Raw genomic sequence first — 24,345 nt, forward strand, 5'->3', positions numbered from 1 at the left:
CAAGAGCTGCTTCCCCAGCACCACCAATTTAATAGTTTCACATATGCCCAACACTTTCTGTTCGACCTCTGAGGGCCAATTTCATGGCACTTGTAGTAAAGATGTGCTGTTTTTTCTAATCTTGCTTCTCTTTAAAATTCTGCAGACATTGCATAAGACCCACCAGCTGTTGCTTTAAAATGCAGATAAGTAGGACACTATGTCACTTGCGGGTGCCGTCATTACAGACCCATGTTACTGTTTCCTGTCAGCTAGAAGTTAATCACTTCATTTTTTACCCTGTCAATCACTTAGCAAGACAAGAACAAAGATATCTTTAGGGAATACATAGCAACTTTTTTCACCAAGGCATTTTTTGCAGGAACGTTGTGATCCTGATTCTCTTCTTTAGTTTATTGTGAGATATAAGCATATAAAAATATTCCTTAAATCGTTGCTTTAGGTGTTGCTGCTTCCATTAATTTAACATCCAATTTAATAGTTTATTTTCCATGGAAATATTTTAAAAATTACTAATTAGGTTTGGGAAACAGTTTCTGGGAAATTATGCTTCTGCTCATTTCTTTACCCAGACAAAAGGACCTAGACTTGCAGTGGGACATTTTCTTTAAAAGTAAGGAATACTTGGATTAACCTCAAAAAGGAATATGGTGCTGTAGGAGGACATTAGATGCATACAACAGTTTGGCTAAAATCCTAATATTTCTGTGCTAGGTTAGAAAGACGTACGTGCATCCACTATCTTGTAAACCTAAATATATACAGGTAGTTTTGTTTAATTATTGTATGCAGTAAGTCTTGTACCAGTAAAATTCTGTAACAAAGCAAAACAAAGCAAACAAAAAAGTTGCTTTTCATTAAAAAATCAATCAGTAGAATTTGTGCTTCGAGAAGAAAGAAGCAGCCCTTAGGTTTGTGGTCTAAGAAGCTCTTAGATCTACGATGTTTTCAGTCCTTGCATTCAGTGTAATTGTGCAGTGTTACTCAACAGTGGAAGAACAAAAGATTACACAGAATAATATTATATAAATTGATTTAACCTATTTTGATTTAAAAAGCTTAATAACCATGCCAAGGCTTTCACAAAAAAATTAAATGCACCATCCCTTTAATCCTAGCCATCATAAGAAAGGAAAAGGGAAGGACTTTTTCTGAAAGAAATGTTTTGTTGATAACAAAAATAGTCATCTCCATCCCTGTTAGTGTTTTTCATATCCCAAAGATTTCTGTGAAGGAAGGACTAAGTGAAGAAACAGAGATAAAGACAGTGATTTACATGGCCTGAAGGAAATTCATGGCCCTGTGAGTGGGTCCCAGCTCTGTACTGTGTGGGCAGACCCTATCTACCAATGGGGTTTCAGGTTGAATCTGTTAGCTGGGTTTCCACAAGTATGGCAGGACATAAATAGAAAAATTGCCCTTGGAGCAGGTTGTCACAAGCCAAAAGACAGTATACTGGTTTGTATTACAGATCAAAGCTGAGCCACAGTCATGTAGGATGAATGTGTGAAAGGGAACATCACCACCAATCTCAGTTGGACCAAGGGTCCTTCCCACCCATTATTCTGTCTCAAAGAGTATCTGATACCAGATCCTTTGGAACTCTAAAAACAACCTTTGATGGATTTTTCTCTTTGGATTTTTTGGTTTTAGACACATTTACATTTTCAGCCTTTACATCATCCACTGGTTATTTGCATACTGTATATTATCTGCTAGTGGTTATATTACAATTTCCTCCATTTCTTGTATTATGAAATCAGTGAAAAGTATTTCCATATTGCCTCTTCCCTGAAATTTGTGATTTCCTTAACTGTTGTTGTACTCTTTCTTTGATCATCTTTTTTAAAGCTGAGAAGGCTCAGTCTATGTAGTCTGCACCTGTGAAAAAGTCAACCTTACTGGCTTCTTTGCTCCTTCTTTAACTTTTCCAGGTCCTCTTTGGGATGATGGGATCAGGACTGTCTGTAGTGGAAGTGTGTGGGTGTCTATAGAGTAATATAAAAGCAACGATTTCTGTTTGGTTCTTTATTCTTTTACTCAAATTGTGGAGCAGATTTACTCTTTTCACTACGGTAAGGCACTGAATTCATGTTTTCCTAGAACAGCATACAAAGTGTCCAGAACTTCTCTGGGGAGTAATTGTAATTGTGAAGCTAGTGGATATCAGCATGAACATTTACCAAGGACTGATATTCCCCATGCCTCACTCCGCCTTTATTGACATTGAATTTCATCAAGAATTCTATCATCCAGTCACTTGATATTTTGAAATCATTTTGCAAGTCTCCTCAGTCAGTTTTTTGGGTTTGCTGCCCTTGACATTTCAGCATCTTCAGAAAATATTATTGCCTTATTTTTCACCACTTATGAGAACTCCTCTGTTGTGAAAATGAAAGCTACCCATTACTAATTTACTAATCTTTCCCTTCTAGACCACTGCATCTTTTATATTTAATGGTCTTTCAGTTAGGAAGTCTGTCATAAGTTTTCTGGAAATCCAGGTGATATTTCAGGTCCATGAGTTTCCTGTTCCTCTAAAGAGGTTAAGTAGATCTACCTGTTACTCAAGACACACTTAATTTATTTGTGGTCTCTCCCTTTAAAAAAATGGCTTTGTGTTTTCCACTTCCACACATTTCAGTCATTCATCTTGTCCTGGTAATTTATTACTCTTCATTTTATTGACTTTTTTATTAAACTTTGTCTACTGACACATCAAGTGCAGATGGTTCCATTGATTTGACAGGTCTGAAAGGCTCTTCTGTGGGTTCATCCTTAAACACATCCTGGAGTTGATTGTAAATAATTCATTTAGCTTTATTGCTATGGCCTTTTCTTTCCTGAGCTTTCTTATTACACCCCAATGCCCTGTTTAATTGGTATTTAGTATCTGAATGCTGCACTGTCCTCACTATAGCCATCCTCACTGTTCTCCTTCGTGGCTGGAAAATGCCATCCATCCTCTCTTTATAAGAGACAGGATCCCAGACACCAGCATTTGGTAACGGGTGCTGAATAAAGAAGCACTCAGGTTTGCAGTTCCTCAAAATTGTCTCCAGCTCTGAGCACAGAACTCCCAAGGACTGATTTCAGGGCCTAAAAAGTGCCAGCTTGGAAGGGGGAGATTAGTTACCAAGGATTAGATTCATGGCAGCAAGTACCTTGAGAGTTAAGATTCTTACAGTATCCAACTTGAAAAGCTAGAGATGTCTGAAGCTCTGACTCCTGTTGGTGTCTGTGATTTGGAGCTGGAAGGGACTCCTTGCTGCCAGCCTTAGCTCAGTGCCCACCTCCTGCTCCAGCAGCGATTAAGTACCCCAGTTCCTTCAGGCTGGTCTTACACAAGCTGTCAACAGGCACTTGAGGAGATAGAAGAGTATGTCAAAGGAAAATAATGTCTTACAGCCAGAACAGCCTTACTTTGTCCTGTTTTACACCCTGGCCATGAGACAATTTGAAGAGGCACATCCTCTTCTCCTCAGTGCTGTGGCAACTTTCAGGTTGCTGATCCTAATTACCAAACACAGCCCTCAACCAAGGAGACTCAGGGTATCCCTGGTCAAAAATATTGTGATACAACATCAGGATAAACTCTTACACAGAAACTCACAGCTCCACAGTAACTGTTCCTCTGTGGCCCCGATGATATTACCAGCTCCCTGAGATGTCTGGGCTGCCTGGGCAGGATCCTAGGACTTCCTCTTCCTCCACTGACTGACTGGTGCGATTCATCACCTCCATGCAGGGAAAACTGCCAGCAAACTGAAGAGTTCAACTTCATTCTCCTTAAGCTACAAGTTTTCATAATTTGTCACCTGCAGATATTTCAAGTGTTTGGATTTTTTTTTCCCCATCCAGATTGGTTTGTTCATTTTTTTAAGCACTGAAAAATTTCCACATCCTTTCTCCTGTCAGCACTAATGAAAGTTGTGCAGGCAATTCAGTTTCCCATCTTCTATTTTCCTCTACAAAAGTGACATCGATTTCGTTTTGCAGATACCTTATCTTAGAAGAAAGGTACATCTAGGCAAGTGTCCTTTCTGTGGCAGTGGTTAGCAACAGTTTGGGGAACATATAGAAACAGGGCACATATGGTCTGATACTCTGCCCACTGTACACCGCAGCCTTCTCCAAACAGGCCATCCTTACTCAGCCTTTAAATTACCCAATAAATTGCATTGCTGTTTCCATGTTGGAAATGAACAAATATGAAGTTCCTACAGCTTGCAGATGAGGCTATGAAATGCTAAAAAGGTCTAAGAATTGGCCCAAGCTAAAAAATGTCATTGATGAATATTTCAAATCAATCTTGTCCGCATGAAGTGAAAGAAAACAATTTCTTCAGTCAGAGACATTTGTTTGTTCTCTTTCTGGCTTGGTTGTTTTTCCCTGACTCCCTAGGAAGTCAGAATCAAAAAATGAACTTACTTTTGCTGCTCTATTCTGTTATTGTGTACAACTCAATTCATTTTAAGGGCACATCTGTGTAAGCAAATGCTAAATGACAGTGTAATTTACACTGCAGGCTCTTCTGACAAAATGTGTAGCTTCAATAGATGCTTCCTTCTACTGAAATCAAAGAGATTTCACCCTTTATGTTTTATTTACCCCTCACAATCATTGATATGGCACTTTATTCTTCACAATGCTCTTAAGTATTCTTATTTTACAAGTAGGGAAACAGGACAATGAAAATGTTCACACCACCTATATCAGCCAATTTTTCTCATTAAATGTAAATGCTCTGAAATCTTCCTTTCTCGTAGATCTCTAGCCCTCTTTTACTGTCTAGGGAGTTTAGATTCCTCTAATAATCTCTGCATCTGCATACTTTCCCAAAGTATGAACAAAGTAAAGCTCTCTCTACTATAAGCCCACAGTCATACAGAGGAAACCCTACACTGCCTGAAGATGGTTGAGCTACCAGACACACCGTAGTTCCCAAATCACTACATTACAGCCATATCAGCCATGGTGAGGCACAGCTTTAACTCGGCTTTCAAGATTGGATTAGTACCAGTGCACAGTTCTGGAGAACATCACCTGAACTTGTATGTAGCTAAAGCATCTCTGCACCATCCTCATTTGAATAGATGAAGAAACTTTTAAGCAAAGTGATTTTTACCCACTGCAGAAGATGCTGTCTCTCAGACACATTTTATATGGAATATATATTAAGAATTCTTTATATGCCCCAAAGTGATAAATACGATCTAAGATAAACCCCTGTGTCTCAACATATTTTATACTTCAGTCCTTCTGGACTGGTACAGTAATGGATAATTCAGCTTGGCGGACACGATCCTGAGGTTGTATGTATGTCAAACCCCTCTCTCAAAGCAGAGTCAAACTGCAGAGTACATTAAGATGCCTGGGAAATTGTCCAGCTGAGTTTTGAACATCCCCCATGATTGCAGAACCTCTCTGCACTGCTTACACCAACATTTACCATCCTCTTGGTGAGATTCTGCCCTCGCCCACATGTTCAGAGCAGTTCCACTAGTGATGAACTGATCCTTGACTAACTCAAATGTGAACATGGTCCAGCACTGTCCCTTAGTCCTGCACAGTCCATTATGCTCTTCTATGTTGGGAAAATGGGATTTGCTCCTCCTTCCTCTGGAAACAAGAGAGTTGACTTCATGTATCTTCCTTGTTAATGACAAGGTTTCTTGTTCTTAAAGAAGTTTTTACTCCCAGAGGAGATGAGAGGAGAGGAGAAAAAATTCCAGTTGGAAGGCACATACAGGGATGACCCAGCTAACCACAAGTTAAAGCATGCTGGTAAGGTCACTGTCCAAATGTCTCTTAAGCACTGACATGCAGGAGGCATTGACCACTTCTCTAGGAAGCCTCATCAAGTACCTCATTAAGGTCAGAAAGCAACATAAAATTAAGACATTTTTGGATCAGCCCACGATGAACATGACATACAGAGATATGCTTCTTAAACTGATCTCTTCTACAACTTTCCCAGCAAAAAGCCCCCTTTTTATAGGGCAGTATTCAATGTTTTTAAAAAACAGAGGACAGAGGCCAGCATAACCTATAAGCCAGTGACAAAGTTACTGTCCATTTATAGCTGCCAAAAATATAAACTACTTTTTTTATCATTGCTGCTTCAGTCTTGTATTTCATGCACACACAAATCTACCATCAAGGCATATCACGTTCCAGCTTCTGGCACGACACAGTTATTTGATTCAAGTTTAGCAAATTGTAGTTGTGAGGTTTCAAACTGAGTTTTACACCCTGAAATGTAGTCTTTTTTTTTAAAAAAACCCACCTACTTTATAGAAAATATTTACCTATGATCAGTATTAGAAAAACAACTGCATCCATGAATTATTTTCTACTACATACAATGTGTTATGGCACAGGTAAGTCTCAATGCGTCCCTTTAACTATGTGTAATCTGCTTGAAATTGATCAGATAACCCCAGTGCTAAAGAAATTTTTTTAGGAGCCTGAATCCAGAGATTGGTATTATTACTTTGCTTGAACTTAAAGATACGGCTTTTGATAAACGTTTTCCATCTAAAGTTAACTGCTAAGTAGGGATTCATGGTAAACTTAGACCCCATATACGTAGAAACATTTTAAGTCAGGAAGAGAGAGAAGACCACAACTGGTTTTCCTGGAAGATTTATTTTTAGGCTTTTTATTCCATAAAACTAATTTTAAATTAAGAAATTAAAAGGAAAGGTCCCAGTTCTGTAGCTTAGTGTCCTTGCTTAAATCCGGAATTAGACACAGAACAAGTGTCATTATGGACAAAGCCATCAAAAATTTGAGCTTCATTTGTGGTAGTAGGGAAAAAAATAGCTTATTCTAGGTCTTAGCACTATCCAAAATAAGGAATCAAAGTACTTCTGTTACTGTACCAGACCTTTGTCTTGTCAGCCTGGGAGCAGTTTAAGGCAAATTCTGTCAATCTTAAAGCTGCTTAGGGTAACATTTTCAAAGTGACATAGCAATTCAAAGTCTAATCTTCATTGAAAGTCAATAAAACTTAGGCTCAAATGTGCTTAATTTACCTTTAAAATGGGATTCTTCCTGATGTTGCCTTTAATCCTGCTTTTCAGCACGTGAAAGCGAGTCCCAGGGAAGGAGGGTGTGCGTAATGCAATGGAGGGATTAGTTGCAAGGAGCTCAGTGCAGCATGGGCTTGATTTTGTGTTTAAAGGACAGAAGCTAAGTAGATTAGCATCATCCTCTTGCAACTTTAATAACCATTAAAATACATATTGCTGTTGTTGAATATTTTTGGTAAGAGTGGTTGATCAGCACTTTTTTCTTCAAAGTCCATTTCTAAAGAGGATTGACAACCACACACGGAGTGAAATGACCAAATCTAAACATTAAAAAGAAGAAACCATCACAAAGTTTTGACATTGATGAGGTGACACCAAATACTATTATTTTTTTATTTGCCCTTTCTGTTTGCTTCTGCTATTGTGCATTCTGGCACCTTATTTTCAAGCTCTTCTCCATAAGAAGGGGACATGAATGAAAACTGATCTTTTGAAGTGTGAAGGTGAAGCTTTATAGGAAACATCATCTACCAGGAGAATGTTCAACTCAATCACAGAGTAAAACTAGGTGGGATAAGCCTCTTTATGACAGAACTGGTTGACCAAATACTACATCTCATCTCACAGCTACTGCTTTTTCAGGCAACTTTCTGTGTTATTTCCATTACAGTTTAGAAGATTTCAGCTGAGTTCAGCTCAGGCCTTCGGCATTGTTCAATATCTAGTGATTTCTATAGAGTTACACACTGTAAATCTGTAGCCTTTAGAGATTTCCTGATTGGCCTCGAACCAGAGGTTATGTAGTCACTGCACATTTTATGTCATAAAAATACAGTTTCAAACTTTGATGGCATTTGGATCTTTGTAAAATCATCCTTTAAAAGAGACAAAGTCAAACGCAAAAATTAGTTGCTTCCTGTTGAATATGTGCTGAAACACCAAGGACTCACTCTATCAGCAACCTCCCACTGATTGAGTAAAATCTTAATGAGCTATTCAAGTTTTGGCCTAGAGACAAAAGGACTTTATGATTTCTCAAATACTTGCATCCAGCAGAGTTTATGGATCTAGTACATTTCTCCACATTAGGCAGGAGAATTAATTTCCATAATAATTTGCAGTGGTTTTCCATGGTGTAGTTCCTGTATGCATGTGACACCTCATTATTTCAGAATCGACCTACTCAGCCGATGCCATAACAATGCAGAGCCGACTCTGCTTGGTCTTTCAAGGCCAAGCAGAAAACATCACGAAGAAAGAGCTCCTGCAAACAAATATCCTGACTTCTTCAAAATGCCCTTTCTCATTACAGACAGAGTAGCCAATGTTAATACTTGTTAATACTTTTCTCCAAGTTTTGTTTGCCTACACTTTTTCAGTAGCTGGAGAAACAATTTATTTTAAAAAAGTAATCTCTAAAGATTGGAATGTGTGAATGGATTTGTTCTGACTGACAACACTCAAGTATTACATGTTGATTTCTGAAAAAAAAACCCCAACCCCACAATATTACATTTTCCTGCCATAAGTGTCTGAATTTTGGGGTATTTTTCGGTACTAGAGGCACTGTGTTTAGTACATCTCTTACCACTCTTTTTGATATTGCTATGTTCATATAAATGTTGACCATTTTTCCATAGGAAAGCTTTCACTTACTTTATTTCTCCAGATGTCTAATATCCTTGCCCCCCTCCCAAAAAAAAAAAACAAAAACAAATAACCCATTATATATCTGGCTGGTAGTAATAATTATGTTAGCAGGGGGTTCTTTCATGTGCTGAAAGTTTCCTTTTGATTATAACCCAGTGAAAGCACAATTCTGTGGGCAGCCTGGCCACAACGTAATTTTAAAAGCTGCTAATGGATACGGGTCATGATTAGGTCTAAGAAAAAGCAATTGCAATCTACAGTGTATCTGAGACAGCTATCTAAAAAACCCAACAAAGCAGATCCTTGAGACCTATTATAATACTTAGAACTATTGTAGCACAATTACTAAAAAAATAAAACCAGTGGTTTTTTACAGTGTATTCTGTATTAGAAGGAAGACAACTTTGGGAGCAGTGAGGCAGGGGGGGGGCTACAGGCCTTTAAGTCTCTATGCTTTTGAAAGAAACATTTTTATTTTATTTTCCCTGGGAGAAAAAATGCTGAAATTAATATTTCCAGACAATTAATAAGGAATCACAGAATCACAAGGTTGGAAAAGACCTTTAAGATCATCAAGTCCAACTGTTCCTGTCCTGTGCTAAACCATATCCCTAAGTACCTCATCTACCCGTCTTTTAAACACATCCAGGGATGGTGACTCAACCCCCTCCCTGGGCAGCCTGTTCCAGGCCCTGACAACTCTTTCAGTAAAAATTTTTTCCGAACATCTAATCTGAACCTGCACTGGCACAGCTTCATGCCATTTCCCCTTGTCCTATCTCCTGTCACCTGGCTGAAGAGACCATCTCTACAACCTCCTTTCAGGTAATTGTAGGCAGTGATAAGGTGTCCCCTCAACCTCCTCTTCTCCATGCTAAACATCCCCAGCTCCCTCAGCCCATCCTCATATGATTTGCCTCATATAATATAAGTTACTATTTCTTTAAAACTAAGAATCACAGAATGATTCCTTGGCTCCTGTGTCAAACTGTGCAACCCACAGGTCACAATTCCAGGTGAATTACCCAGTAGTTTAAAGTATCCCTGGTTTGACATTCAGTCACTTTTCCTTTCTGGATATGGATAATCTGAAATGACATGGCACAAGAATCTGCACTGAGAAACTGCCCAGATTCCTTAAACAGGAAGCAGCAATACAGTCTCCACTTTGACTTCATGGGGAGAAAAAAAAAAAAAAAAGAAAGAAAAAAAACCCCAAGAAATTTCAAATTCCACGTAATTTTGGTGCATAATCCTCAGGCCAGTCAAGGTCAGTCAAAAATTATCTAATTTCTTTTAAAAAAACCCCACAACTTAGAACAAACCCAGCCTAATTTTTCCAGTTTTCTGTGAAATTTGAATCTCACTCATGAGTTTGGGGGTTTATTGTGAAATTTCACAGACAAATTGAGGAATGCTGAACAAGCACTCCAGAATCGAGATGCTACTGCAGAACTTCTCTGGAGTTGGTTAAAATACTTAAGGCTAAACCTAATTAAAGTTCTGACCCAACGCAGTCTCCCAGTTTTAAAGCAAACCTCAAAGCTGCAAATCTGGAATACACTTAGTACAGCACAGATGGATTTAAAAGCTTCTGTGTGTATCACAAATGAAACTGGTGGCTAATTTCTCCTAGTCCTTAAATTATGGAAAGGGTTGAGGCACATGTTCATAGCTTGATGTTGGTTTTAGATGTCTGCAAGGAGAAGGGGAATTCTGTTTGGCCCTTTTATGCCCTGTAAAATAAAGAAATAAAAAGAAGTAAAAAGTGTGTGTACCCTGAAATTAATTCCCTTGATGCTGGCACAGGAGAAAACATGAAAGAGCCTCACTGTCTCAAGCCACCTTTCAATTTCAGTAATACCTGAAAGGTGCCTATAAGAAAGCTGGGGAAGATGTGTTCACAAGGACTTGGAACAATAAGATGAGGGGTAATGGTTTTAAACTAGAAAAGGGGAGATTTAGGTTGGGTATTAGGAAGAAGTTCTTCACTATGAGTGTGGTAGATCACTGGAACAGGTTACCCAGAGAGGTGGTGGAGGCCCCAACCCTGGAGATATCCAAGGTCAGGCTTGATGGGGCTCTGAGCAACCTGATCTAGTGAAGATGTCCCTGCTTACTGCAGGGGGGTTGGACTAGATGGACTCTCAAGGTCCCTTCCTACCCAACACATTCTGTGATTCTATGATTCCTGAAGGAAGAGCTTAAAGCCAGGCAAGCCTGGGAGTCCATGTCCACAGCTGAAAGACTAAAGCTGTCAGTTCTTCCTCACTGTGGGCCAGGAGACATTTTGCCTTTAACACAGGACTTCTTGCACATCAAGGCTGCAGAAGTGCAGCATGCATTCATTGATCAGTTCTTCTGAAAATGTTGATTTAAATCCCAACCTGCAGAGAACATGAGAACTTGCTAAAGATCCAAAGAAGCTCATCAACAACATAAACATTGGCTCATAGGAGCTGACATTAAGAATCACGGTCAGATCTGCAAAAAGAACAAAATATACGCTGACAACAAATGTCAGCCCTCTTCCCTGATGTAAACATCATAAAGAAAATATCTCCCTCCTCTTAGTGAAATCTCTCTGGAACTAGTACTGCTGTCTACAGTCCTTTTTTTCACTGAAGTCCGTGGCATAACTCTCCACCAAATTCCCACTGGGGAGAAATGATAAAGAATGATTTGGACTGAGCGGAGAAATTGCTGACTGAAGTAAAGAAACAATACAGGCACAAATGTGCAATGAGATTTGGTACAGTGAAGGTGCCTCAGGGGCAGCTGCACTCCCTTGAGGTTTCCATCAGTGCTATCAGCTACACTAACTTCCTAAACTACACATGCCAGGGAGCATTCACCATGGCTCACTGCAACAGCCTGTATCATAGAATCATAGAATTGTTTTGGTTGAAAGGGACCCTTTGGATCATCAAGTCCAGCCATCACCCTAATGTGCCATCCACTACTAAACCATGTCCCTCAGCACCACATCTAACTGTCTTTTAAATACCTTCAGGGATGGAGACTCCACCACCTCCCCCCTGCAGCCCGTTCCAATGCCTGACAACCCTCTCTGGGAGGAAGTTTTTCTTAACATCCGGTCTAAACCTTCCCTGGCATATCTCTACATTTATGTCCTCCTCTCCACCCTAAAAGGCAGGCACATACAAACTGTGGCTGGGAATGGACCTGTGCTAACATTTGCAGGGAATGCGGCAACCACATTGCTGTGCCCTGGCATGGCTGAATTTGATAATACAGATGCATTTGATAACAGTGTTCCTCTCAGCCCAAGCACAGTAATTAAAGTTGAGGGGAACATCTTTATGAAAAGTAGCAAAAAAAAAAAAGGGAAAAATACAAGAAAGGAGAAAAATAAAATAAGGGAATGGAAGAAAAGGGAAGAAGAGAGCAAAGTGAGGAATCATGATATCTTTGAGTTACAGGTACTAAGTCAAACATTCAAATCTTTTCTGTTAAAACCACGTTGTTGTAGTATACTCCTAACATGAGCTGCTCTCCCAAACAGTCCCCTCCCACTCTTTCAGAGGGGGTGACAGCATACGACAGGATCATCCCTAGCACGGGGGCTATTCTGCATCCTACAGTCGTAGCAAGCAGCAACTTGGAGCTTCCCACAGCTCACGAGGAGAGAGAAATGTTTTTGTATGCTCAACACGTAGGTTTTACCTGTTCTGCTTCTCCAGATGGAAACAAGCTGGGAGAAGGTGAAAGTCTTTATTGACATGCCACTACGTGAAAATTTAACCCTTTTAATTGCATTTAATTGTATTGCAATGGCTGTTTCTATCACAGTGCTGCTGTGCTCTCTGTTGTAGCTATAGCAATGAATTATTCTGGGGTTTCTTTCATTTTCTTCTAATGTTTTCTTCAAGCTGAGCCCACAAGTGGGTGGAAACACATCTATAACGGAGATTGCAGAAAAGACAGCCATGAAACTTGGGGCCTAATTCTGACTCTGATGCTGGATTACCACCTAAAACCAGGCAAATGATTAAACCTCTCTGCACTGGATTTCCTCATCTGGAAAAAAAAATAGGGCAGGAGTAGGATAGATGTGAAGAAAGACAAGGAAGCATCTCTCTGTTACAATGATGCTATAAAGCCTGATTTCTGAGAATCTCTGCTGAGGAAATTCTCAGAGAAAAGAGTAATAGCCTGAAGTGGTGTAAATGCAGATATGCTGGCAGATTGCAGAAGAGTGAGGACTGTTTACAGAAGCTGAAGATCTCTCTTGCTAAATGCTGTTGTCATATCATAATCAAGTAAATGGCAAAGAGCAGCCTGTAAATTTATGTGCAAAGTCCCATCTGTGCCAGTAGAAGAAGGTAATTTCAAAGATGCAAATAAAGCTGCCTTGCAGCACCTGAACTGTATCAAATTGCGATTACTGGCCACAGCACAGTGCTATAGGAGTTGAAGATTTGGGGGTTTTGCACTGAAAAATACAGGTGCGTTCAGCTAAATATGTTGTCTGGCTGTAAATACATCCATTCCCTTGCCTTTCCGAGAAGATCGTGAATACAACTTACTTACAAATGGTGTTTAAAGCGTTAGGAAGTTGGGTTTCTCTGTTAAATTCCCTTTTCTGCCACAGGCTCAGCAAGATCACTTACTCTTTCTGTAAGCGATTTTTCATTCCTGAGCTGCTGATAACAATATAAGCATGGTGGGTGCCAGTAGGCTGCAATATATGGGATTGCACAACGAACTGAACTGCTATTTCCTTAAAGCTTATGTATTTTCTCCTGTATCAAACATTTCTTACTCCATCTGCAAGAATAGGTGCCATGAGAAATAGAAATTTACTGCACAACACAACGTAGTTTTTGGACAAACCTCAAGTGCTGAAGTCTTAACACTAAGTGGAGGGGAAAAAATGTGCCCCTGTTTCAGTGGTCTTCACTGGCATGAGGAGACCTCACTGTATTTTTGGCAGTATAGTACAGCTTTGCACTGGCCGTATTTTCCTCTCAAACAGTTTTTCAGTGATGAATTTTGATGCTGTTGTGAAATGCTCGTCTCATGTTTTACACTGATGTGTGTTCCTAAAAATGATTAAGAGGCACCCAAGCACAAAAATAGAACCAGTTAGGTTCAGTCCAAATTACTTCTGGGATTAGTCTAATGATCACTCCTGAAGTCTGAAATAATATTGAGGAAACAAGGTTCATGTAATCTTAAGCATTTGTTCTAAATGTTTGCACCTTCCCCCTTCACTTCTCAGAACAGTGTTTCTTAATTTCCTAAAAGCAGGGGAGTTTCACCATGATACTTAGCAGTTGAATAGCACTTGCCACTATCAAAAATGTTGTACAGATACAGAATCATAGAATCATTAAGGTTGGAAAAGACCTCCAAGATCATCTAGTCCAACCGTCCCCCTACATCCTATATTACTTACTAAACAATGTCCCTAAGTACCTCATCCAACCTTTTCTTAAACACCCCGAAGGACAGTAACTTCACCACCTCCCTGGGCCACCCCTTCCAATGCCCAACCACTTTCTGTGAAGAAATTTCCCCTCGTTTCTAATCTGTATCTCCCCTGGCACAACTTGCAGCCATTCCCTCTTGTCCTGTCACTGGTTATTTGCAAGAAGATGCTGAGCCCCAGCTCACCACAACCTCCTTTCAGGTAGTTGTAGAGAGTGATGAGGTGTCCCCTGAGTCTCCTCCAGACTAAACAACCCCAGTTCCCTCAGCCACTCCCCATAAGACTCATGTTCCAGCCCTTTCACCTGCCTGTTTGCCCTTCTCTGGACACTCTCCAGGGCCTCAATGTCTTTCTTGTAGTGAGGGGCCCAAACTGAATACTGTATTTGAGGTCCAGACTCACTAAAGCTGAGTACAGGGGTCTGGTTAAACAGATTTTATTAAACATGTCTCCCAAACTAATGTAAAAACTGGGAATTGAGGAAAAAATGTCAAGGTGCAAATAAAACTTTGGTTTATATACTTCAGGCCTTTGATAATCACAACCACTCCCATCACTGTTTTTCTAATAAGGGAACTAGGATGGCCCAATTGTGATTTCACCACATCCGTTTAATTAGTTTGTAGCAAACTCTGTTCCCTATTTCAGTGTTTCATCCACATCTCAGATCAATCCCTGGGTTTTGTATAACCTCAAAAAGTGTTCTCTCTCCTGGGTAACCCAGGGTCCTGTTTGTGAAATGCACTATCTGGGTGATACCGAATAGGAATTTTACTGATGCTGGTGAGATCACAACACTGGGGACAGCTCTAAAATGAAAGTTAAATATGTAAAAAAATATTTTCTTTGCCATTAAAAACTGACGATCACAATTCAAAAGCAGACTTAGCCAACTGGAAAAAGAGCTCTTACTGCTGTAGAGAAAACCTGGTAGAGTTCTCGGTTCCATCCTATATGATCCAAAAAGGGGCTGAGCCACTGAGGATATAAAACACCTGAAAGAAGAACTGCTTTGATAAAAGATGTGCTTTTATCAGTTGTGGAGAAAAAAAAATTAGGAGCTGTTAGTATCCTTGCCTGTCAGATAAGTGCCATTAGAAACCTGTTAGGTTATTGAGATTATTATTCTTTAAAATTGCACTAAAAGACACTGAATATGTGTTATGGCTCAGTGCCTTGAAAAACTGCCCATGTGACCCATGAATAAGCAGTCTCAGCCATATGAAAACATATAGTCATGGTAGCAAGTTCAGAAAGCTCTTTAGCTCTGCTGAGCAGGCTTGTCAGTACCTGCACTGGGTGAGCTTGTATTGCATGGAGATACCTCTAACTCAGAGATAGGGATTGTGGCATGTCTTGATGAGTTAAATCCTCTGACTGGTTTGAATGATACTTCTTTGGTGTTTCTTTTAGACATCTCATTTTGGAAGAGTAGCTGTCTGGGGAATTATGGCAGTCAGGTACTGATCATACTGGTCCTGACATCACCAAAAGGAAAATCTCCTCATCTCTCTCATGAAAAGGTCTTCATCTCTCAGAGGGAGGCAATTTGTGCTCTTGTTGGCCTGGGTTGCTTATGTCCTCTCCTCAGCACATAATAGTCTACAAAATGTTTCAGCCTTTCCTCTGATAATCCCCATGACATGGCAGAACCTATCTAAGGGATCTAACACACCTCAGTATGTTATCCAGGTAAAGAAGCTTGCACAAATCAAACAGACTTTACTGAGAGCAGCTCTTGTCTCTCTGATGAAAATGTTAGTGCTTGCAGGATGTAGTGTGGTATCCTGTAAGACTGAGCTGCTGCTGTCCAAAACCACTAAAGAGCAAAGCAAAAAATTCCATCTTTTTCCTTCTGCCCTGCCCTGTTCTTTAACCAAACGAGAGGTCGGGCAGCATTTGGTTTGACAACAGCCACCTTAGTTGACAACAGATGCAGATGTGTTTTTACATCCGTCTGCAAGTCTGAGCACAAACAGAAGTGGGTGCTGTTCTTCAGGGAGGAAATTAGAAATGATGTCAGCTTCTTAAAGAAGTGAAACTAGAGCTTGCAGCTGGACATGTTGAGATCCAAACTGTACTTGAAGCCTGAGAACCGAATGGAGGAAGTGAGGATAAGTGCCTCGGTCTCTCTATTGCCCGAGGTAGTCATGTTAACTTATACATGCCTAGAGTGAAGATCTCCATTTGTTTCATAACTGGGCCAACTACCAACTTGCAAAAGTATGTTTTACAGAGACAGCAATATTATCAACTTTGCAAGCTTAAATACAGTTATGGTATCAACTCAAACCTAGTTCTTTATTTGAAATAGTTAGAAAAGAGATCTGAAGTCAGCTCTCATCATTTCCATTTACTAATGGAGTAATCAACATCTGTAGGGTATGCAGCCACAAATTCTTTCTACTCAATGAAAATTGTGCTCAAAAATTCTGTTGTCTTAAGATCTATAATCTCACTCTAATTAGCATTGCACATGATTACTCCAATCAAAGAAAGTCAGTGGCAAATGTTGCCATCTGCATTCATCGTTAACATCAGCTAGCATGATGGTAGTCAATACACAGGCTCTAAGGTACAAATGTCTCTTCAAGGACAAAGAACACTGCCTTACTTTCTACTACTTCACTTTTGACACACACCTTTCATCTTAAAACTTGCTAATATGAATCATTTCCAGTCTGGCACGTGTTTTACATCTGGAATGTCTTGCATATTCTCTGCAACAGAAGATATTGTCATTTGAGTAATTTAAGTACCTGTGATTTGGGGATTGTATCACATCTGCCCATTATTCAGCACAGTTGCCAACTGGGTGGTCAGGGGTTTGGGATAGGCTTCCTTGGCAAGATACACAATTACTTGATGGATTCTTAAGATAACAGATGCTCAAGAGAGTATTGAAACTCAGACCACTGCACACTGATAAGGGCAACACCAACAAGATGATATGTTGCATGCCTGTTTGTGTGTGTACAGCCATTTATGCAGAGATCAGGTGTCATTAATTCATTAAGAAAAGATGACTGATGATACTTTGCTCCCGCTGGATTTATATGCTGCTGCATCATTATGTCCTCACAGAAAGCCTTATTTAAGAAGGCAGCAGATGAGCTGCTGCTGATAAGAATCCTTTATGCAAGTAATATTTTACTGAGATACAGCCAAGTTTTTAAAGGATTTCCACTGCTAAGCCATTACAATTTTTCAAAGGTTACATACAGTCCAAGAACATTTACCAAGAAGGCAAAAGCATATCTAAACTCATGGATTACATAACATTCAGCAGGATTATTTATTGTCTTCATCTTCAGAGAAGGGAATTATCTGGGCTTTTCTGAAGGTGTTAGTACACGACTGTAGACTCTTTAAGAGAATACATATTCCAAATAGCATTTTTCTTCCTCCTGAACCAGACCTTTCATGCAGAATGAGGGCTTATGAGAGCTTTTAAATTATTTTGGTTGCATAGTTACAACTCTGATAACTAAGTTCTCCTCATTATGAGAGGTAGCATCGAGTGTTTTAAATCTACCCATAAAAGTGCTATAATCATTCTCTGCAATTACACTATAATGCACAACAATTAATTATATCAAATCCTTCTCAGAGAAGTGTTTACTGGTGAAGAGATTGCCATGGATTTATTCCTGACAATGGAAGAGTAGGAATTATGATACACCTCTTGGGATTTTACTGATCTCCCAATTCTGTAGTCAGGATTATAGTCACATTATTTTCCCTACAGGAAATCACAGAATCACAGAATCACAAGGTTGGAAAAGACCTTTAAGATCATCAAGTCCAACTATTCCTGTCTCATGCTAAATCATATACCTAGGTACCTCATCTACCCATTTTTTAAACACATAAATAAACATCAGTTCTTGACAGGCATAGTCTTTAAACAGTGTTTTACACAGGAAAAACATTCCCATGTATTTTTTCCTGTAAGGAAGCAAGATCTGCATTTTTAGCTAGGAAACTCCTGTGAGCAACCTGCACTCACATACAGCCTTTCTGGGATTCATTTGCTGGGCCTGGATACTGGAGCATGTCTACCCTGAAGACTGCGGGTATAGGGGCCAGGCATGGGACTGGAAGAGGTTGAGAAATAGTATCACTGTAATTTGTAATACAGAGCTTAGGGCAGGATGAAGATCTTTCCCAGGGTCTGTTTTGAGTACTTAGACTATAAGTTCATCTTCAACTCTGCCCAGCCACGGTCTGACACTCAGGTACCTTAAAGCTATCTCAGAACTTGTGCTTATGGAGTCTCTAAATTTATTATATACATCCTATATTAATATACATGTCCAATACACAGGACTTTTTATATAGGTATACACGAGATAGAGGTCCACTTCAAACTGTTGGAAAACATCTTCAACATCAAAGGAAAGCAGCTAGGGCTGCTTGAGGAAGTGCTGCAACACAGGAGGGCCTGGACATGGACCATGATGCTCTGTGTGCACCCTAAGTGCATCTGGATGCCCTGGGTGTCAAATTAGTGTTGCTCAGCTCAGGGCATCTTCAGTTTAGTTCCACGTTTCAGGAACCCAATCTGTGCAACCTAGAACAGCTCCAGGACATGCACCAGAGTACCGCTTAGTGGGCATTATCAAATGATTTCCCTTGAAAGCTCGCTGCTGGTCTCAGATAAATGGTAAGGTAGGTGTACCCACTCACCTGAAGAAATGCATTAGCCTCTACAATATTAGTCCCTTGTATTTAGTCCTCCCAGTGCACCCTAGCCTGCCAGACATTCTGTGTCTGAAGCATGAGAAAAGACAACCTCAACAGCCACAAACCACTGTGGCAAGGTGACAAGAGGGGCTTCTGGCTACCAGGTCTGGTTACTAGATACTGCAGTATGAAACAGTAAGTACCATACTTCACTGTTCAGTTTCCCTTAGGATTCTGTAAATATTAACTTCACAGTGGAAACGCCAAACAATACCTTCCCTTCGGAAAGGAGTAAGGATTAGCTGTAACATGAAATAGGACAAGCTGTTCAGAAGTATGTGTTCCCAAGGCTGATCTAATCACCTGTCTTCATATCTTTATTTCCTCTCACAGAGCCATGTTTGACTATGACAAGAGCAAAGACAGTGGCCTCCCAAGCCAAGGACTCAGTTTTAAGTATGGAGACATCCTTCACGTCATCAACGCCTCAGACGATGAATGGTGGCAGGCGAGGAGGGTCACTCTGGAGGGGGACAGTGAGGAGATGGGAGTTATACCCAGCAAGAGAAGGTGAGTGCTGTCTCCTCCTACTTACCTTGGCCACGATATTAAAATATTCCATTTTATTCCACAAACAGGGTGCATCTATTGAAAAAAAAAAACAAGGAAAGGAGAGAGAAATCCCACAGTTGTTACAATTTTCATTGTGAGATAAAGTTCAGGCTCTTTAGCTGTACTGAAACGAAACTCAAAAGGTGACTCAATTCTGGTGGGTTAGTATCTTCACAAAGAAAGGAGGGAAAGGAAAATGAACACCATATACTAAGGAGCTTTGGAAGAAACGTAAATCTGGGAATTAGCTCTGAATTTGAAGTAGAGCACATGTTTTAATGTCAGGGTTATTAGCCATTGCATCAAACTGCAGAGGGGTGGAATGAATGTCTTGACATTTTCAAAATCAAGACTGTATGTCTTTCTTTTGCAGGAGTAATAGAATTAAACTTCTCAGCCTGTGTGATGTAAAAAATGATGCTAACTTATATAATGGTCCTCTTTGGCTTCAAAATCTGCTAATCTAATCTCTGCCTGCCTGAAAACTGATGGATAATCAATATCCCAGTAAATTTTTCATATAATGTAAATGAAGGAAGTTTCATCCACTCTCCAAACTAAATCTGAATCTTTGTTTAGTTGTGATGGATTCATGCTGGCTGACAGAGAGATAACATACATCTGAAGCTCTCTCATTGTTTGTATTGTTTGCTCCATGAAGGTGCTTTTGTAAAATTGGCCACAAGCCTCTGACAGAAATACCACAGAAATCAGTATTACTTTCCACTTCTCTTGATAGTTGCTCTAAGAAAGGTCAAGAACTGCTAGGGTAGGAGGAAAATGGAATCTGTCAAACCACATTACATTTCTCTTTTGCAGCAATCATAGAATTGTAGAATCAGTTTGGTTGGAAAAGACCTTTAAAATCATCATATCCAACTGTTAACCTAGCACTGCCAAGTCCACCACTAAACCATGGCCCTAAGCACCACATCTACATGTCATTTAAATACCCCCAGGGATAGTGACTCTACCATTTCCCTTGCTTGAAAATCCTTTCAGTGAATATTTTTCCTAATATCCAATCTAAACCTCCTCTGGTGCAACTTGGGACCATTTTATCTCATATCACTTGCTGCTTGGGAGAAATGACCAACTCCCACCTGGCTACAATCTCCTGTCAGGTAGCTGTAGAGTGGTAAGGTCTCCCCTTAGCTTACTCTTCTCCAGGCTAAACAGCCCCAGTTCCCTTAGCCACTTCTCATCAGACTTGTGCTTCAGATGCTTCACCACTTCAGTGCCCTTCTCTGGACATGCTCCAGCACCTCAATGTCCTTCTTGTAGTGAGGGGCCCAAAACTGAACATAGTAGTCAAGGTGCAGTCTCACCAATGGCAAGTGCAGGGAGACAATCACTGCCCTGGTCCTGCTGGCCACATTATTTCTGGTACAAGCCAGGATGCTATTGGCCTCTTTGGCCACCTGGGCACACTGCTGGCTCATGTTCAGTCAGCTATTGACCCACACCTCCAGGCCCTTTTCCCCCAGGTAGCTTTCCAGCCAGCACTGACCCTTGTTGAACCACATTGGCCTTGGTCCATCTTCATTGACCAAGTTGGCCTTGGTCCATCAATCCAGCCTTTCCAGATCCCTCTGTACAGCCTTCCTGCCCTCAAACAGATCAACACTCTAACGCAGCTTGGTGTCATCTGCACACTCACTGAGGGAGCACTCAATACCCTTATCTGTATTGTTGATAAATCCCCAATACTGACCCCTAGGGAACAGCACTTGTGACCCACCACCAACCAGATTTAACTCCATTCACCACAACTCTTTGGGCCCAGCCATCCCCCCAGCTTGTACCCAGCAAAGCATACTCCTGTTTAAGCAGCTTCCCATGATGGAAATTAAATCATAGTTTTCCTGCTTCCATTTCCTCCTGTTTGTTGCCTATGCTGCATGCACTTGTGAAGATCCCACCATCCTTTGAGGAGAAGCCCTAATTCCTACATGACCATTCTGAGCCACTTCCATAGTTTCTAGCACATCAATAACCCTTGTGTCTTTGCTACTGCATGGATCTCCATCTCCTATCTCCACTGAAAAGGCAGACTGAAAGACCCTACAAGCACAACATCCTTAAAATACTAGCATACTGCCCTTGGGCTTATCTCTAGAGAGCCCTTTCCCCCTTCAAATCTAGTTTAAAGCTCTTTTAGTGAGCTCTGATAACTCCTGTGCAAAGATCCTTTTCCCTCTTTGAGACAGGAGTACCCCATCTTTGACCAGTATACTGTATATGAACTTTCTATTCCTAGCTATTTCAGTTTTAGAATTAATATAAAAATGATTGTGCTTATTTTTTGTATTGGGAAAATGGGGTGTCTGATGGTCTATAGAGCACTTGCTGCTGTTTCAAAAGAGTTGGACCAGGTGCTAATAGACCTCAAGGTACTCCTTGTCCTAAATCACAGAAAAGTAAGCTGAAGGGCCATTAAATACCTTGTTGACATGAACCCTGCAAGGACCTTATTTTCTCTAATCATGACCATATTTGAATAGCAACCATAACAGGATTTTCAGTGAAAAGCAATTTTGGAGTAATGTAATAGATAGAAATAAAAAATATATCATTTTTAGCATAGGAAAAGTGTGCCCATTACAGAGATTTAGTCACTAGATATTCACAGAGTCACAGAATGGTTTGGGTTGGAGGGGCCTTCAAAGTCCATCTAATTCCAACCCCCTGCCATGGGCAGGGACACTCTCCACTCCCCAGGGTGCCCAAAGCCCCATCCAACCTGGCCTTGAACCATGCCAGGGATCCAGGGGCAGCCACAGCTTCTCTGGGCACCCTGTGCCAGGGCCTTCCCACCCATACACTCCTTGATAAACAGTCCCTCTCCATCTGAAAAAAGAACACTTGCCCACTGTTAATTGCCACAGTTAATGCTGTTGTAAGAACAGGATTGGGTCACACCTTGTGAGAAGAGGAAAGCCTATTCGGTTATTACCAAGGGAAGTGTGTGCACAAATCTGACTCGCAGTGTGATGTGTAATGTGCAAAGCTGCAGGGATGTTTTCAAGGAGAAAAGATAGAGGCTCTCTAGTCAAGGTCAGATAAGTAATACAGCCTAGGAAAGAGATAGTGGCTTAGGAAACAATGGGAGAAAAGAGAAAGGAAAAAAAAATTAAAAATAAAGTAGGCAAGATGAAAATAGGTTGGTTAGAGTCTAAAAATAAGAGTCTTGAATTTGAAAAGATGCTGTATAGCTACCGTGCTCTTCACTTGTCATCCAGATTCTTTACTTGTGAATCTGAGCGGGCTGCAAAAATCAATGGCATCTGATTTTCTGTCTGCACTAATGTAATGATGTGAGGCACCTGAGCAGGGGGGAGCAGGGGAAGGGGGGTGGGGTTGCTATTATTTCACAAAAGCTTTTCGTTGTACAAGGTGATTTTTTTCCATTGCACGGAAAAGTATCATTTCCTTTCTGTGGATTCCGGATGATCCCTTAGAGCCAGTGGGACTGATATGCTCTTGCCAACATCTTCTGTGGTCATTTACACCACCCCAGGGGAGGATAAGCAATCAATGCACACAGAGCTGATCTGCAGAGAATAAAGCTCATCATACTTGCCAGAACGTACTAATTGGGAGTTGAATTTCCTCTGCAAGTGTGGGTTATTGACTATGAGATGCTGGTGTAAACCAGTCCTGGGATTCATTTAACCAAATGTAGGCATCTAGAGCATGGAAATCTTCTTCTGATCTTGTTACTCCAGGCTGTTACATCTCTCATAGTTTATATGGGACTATTTCTATACGCATTGCATTATGTGTAATATGGCATTTGTATATCTAGCAGAGAAATACTGCTAAAAGAGGGGATCTGTTTGTTGGGCTGTGGCTTGTCCTGCAAGCTGAGCTTCCTGTGACGTTGTAGGTTGAAGAGATTTTATATTTGTCTTGTACTTTTCAATCCCCTGGTCATTTCTGCTCCTTTTCTTCAGGGTTGTGGTTTTTTTAGGCGTTGGTTTGGTAGGGTTTGGTTCCTCTGCCTATATATATATACAGGAATATTATCCATGAGACCAAAAGGATTTTACCCTTTGGGTCAGGGCAAGGCTATACAAACCCAGGGATTATTAGTACAAGGGTGAGTCTTAGCTATCTGGTTTGCTCCTTTATCTCTTGTCCAGCAAGTGTTAATATACTATTCCTGCCTTTTTAATAAGTGAAATCATTTTTGAATAGTACAGAAAGGCAATGAGCCCTTCAATTTTACTCTGAGGTATGTAAATATATATATGCATATGTATACAAATACATAATTGTATGTATGTATACACACAAAGCCATAAGTACATTACATTACTTCCTTAAGGCTCTGTTTCATTCTAATTTACTCTTAAAGTAGCTGGGTTGGTTTGGGTTTGATTTTTTTACGTTTTCAGAGCAGACCCCTTCAAATAATGGCATTTTAGCATGAGCTGATAATGCTAAACCAAGACTCCATGCTCGTTTTCTCCTCTATGATGTGATATACCATAAGAAATAATAATTTGTAATTACAGGGCAGCTGCCATTCATTATTCTCTCCAAAATGTTGGATACATTACCAGACTTTAGCTCTTAGTCACTCAATAGAGTTTGAAAGCTATTTGACATTAGCTTTCAGTGTGGACTTGTTGCCTTGTTGATTGTTAAAGTCAGGCTTTAAGAGTTTTGGAGGGTAGCACTGGAGCTGGAGGAGGGTTATTGGAAGAGGCAGCATAAAGAAATGAGGGTGACCATGTGTTTCTCCACTGATCCGTGCAAGGACCAAATCTCGTGAACTGCTGAGCCAGTGACCTCAGTGGGGATTGGCAGAAATGAAATACTCAGTATCCTGCAGTGCTAAAATATCACTGCAACCCCTTCTGCATCTGAAAACAGCATTTTGTCTGGTTTTGAGTATGT

The 24,345-nt window shown here is 40.4% G+C and overlaps 1 protein-coding gene across 8 annotated transcripts in view; it reads left to right on the plus strand.

The window, feature by feature from the left end:
- DLG2 (discs large MAGUK scaffold protein 2) overlaps nucleotides 1-24,345 on the plus strand; it is a gene marked incomplete at both ends in the record, with an annotated part of 916,132 nt that overhangs the window by 838,069 nt on the left and 53,718 nt on the right. For 7 of the 8 annotated variants that reach the window (XM_084264083.1, XM_084264085.1, XM_084264086.1 and 4 more), the window contains one exon: nucleotides 19,222-19,398. The exons of the other annotated variant lie outside the window; for it this stretch is intronic. In XM_084264083.1, the coding sequence (XP_084120209.1) occupies nucleotides 19,222-19,398 (177 nt within the window). The remainder of the gene's footprint in view (nucleotides 1-19,221; nucleotides 19,399-24,345) is intronic. 8 annotated transcript variants of the gene reach the window in all.

This window comes from Gallinula chloropus (assembly GCF_964237585.1).
Source record: "Gallinula chloropus genome assembly, chromosome: 1".
NCBI classification, from domain to species: domain Eukaryota; kingdom Metazoa; phylum Chordata; class Aves; order Gruiformes; family Rallidae; genus Gallinula; species Gallinula chloropus.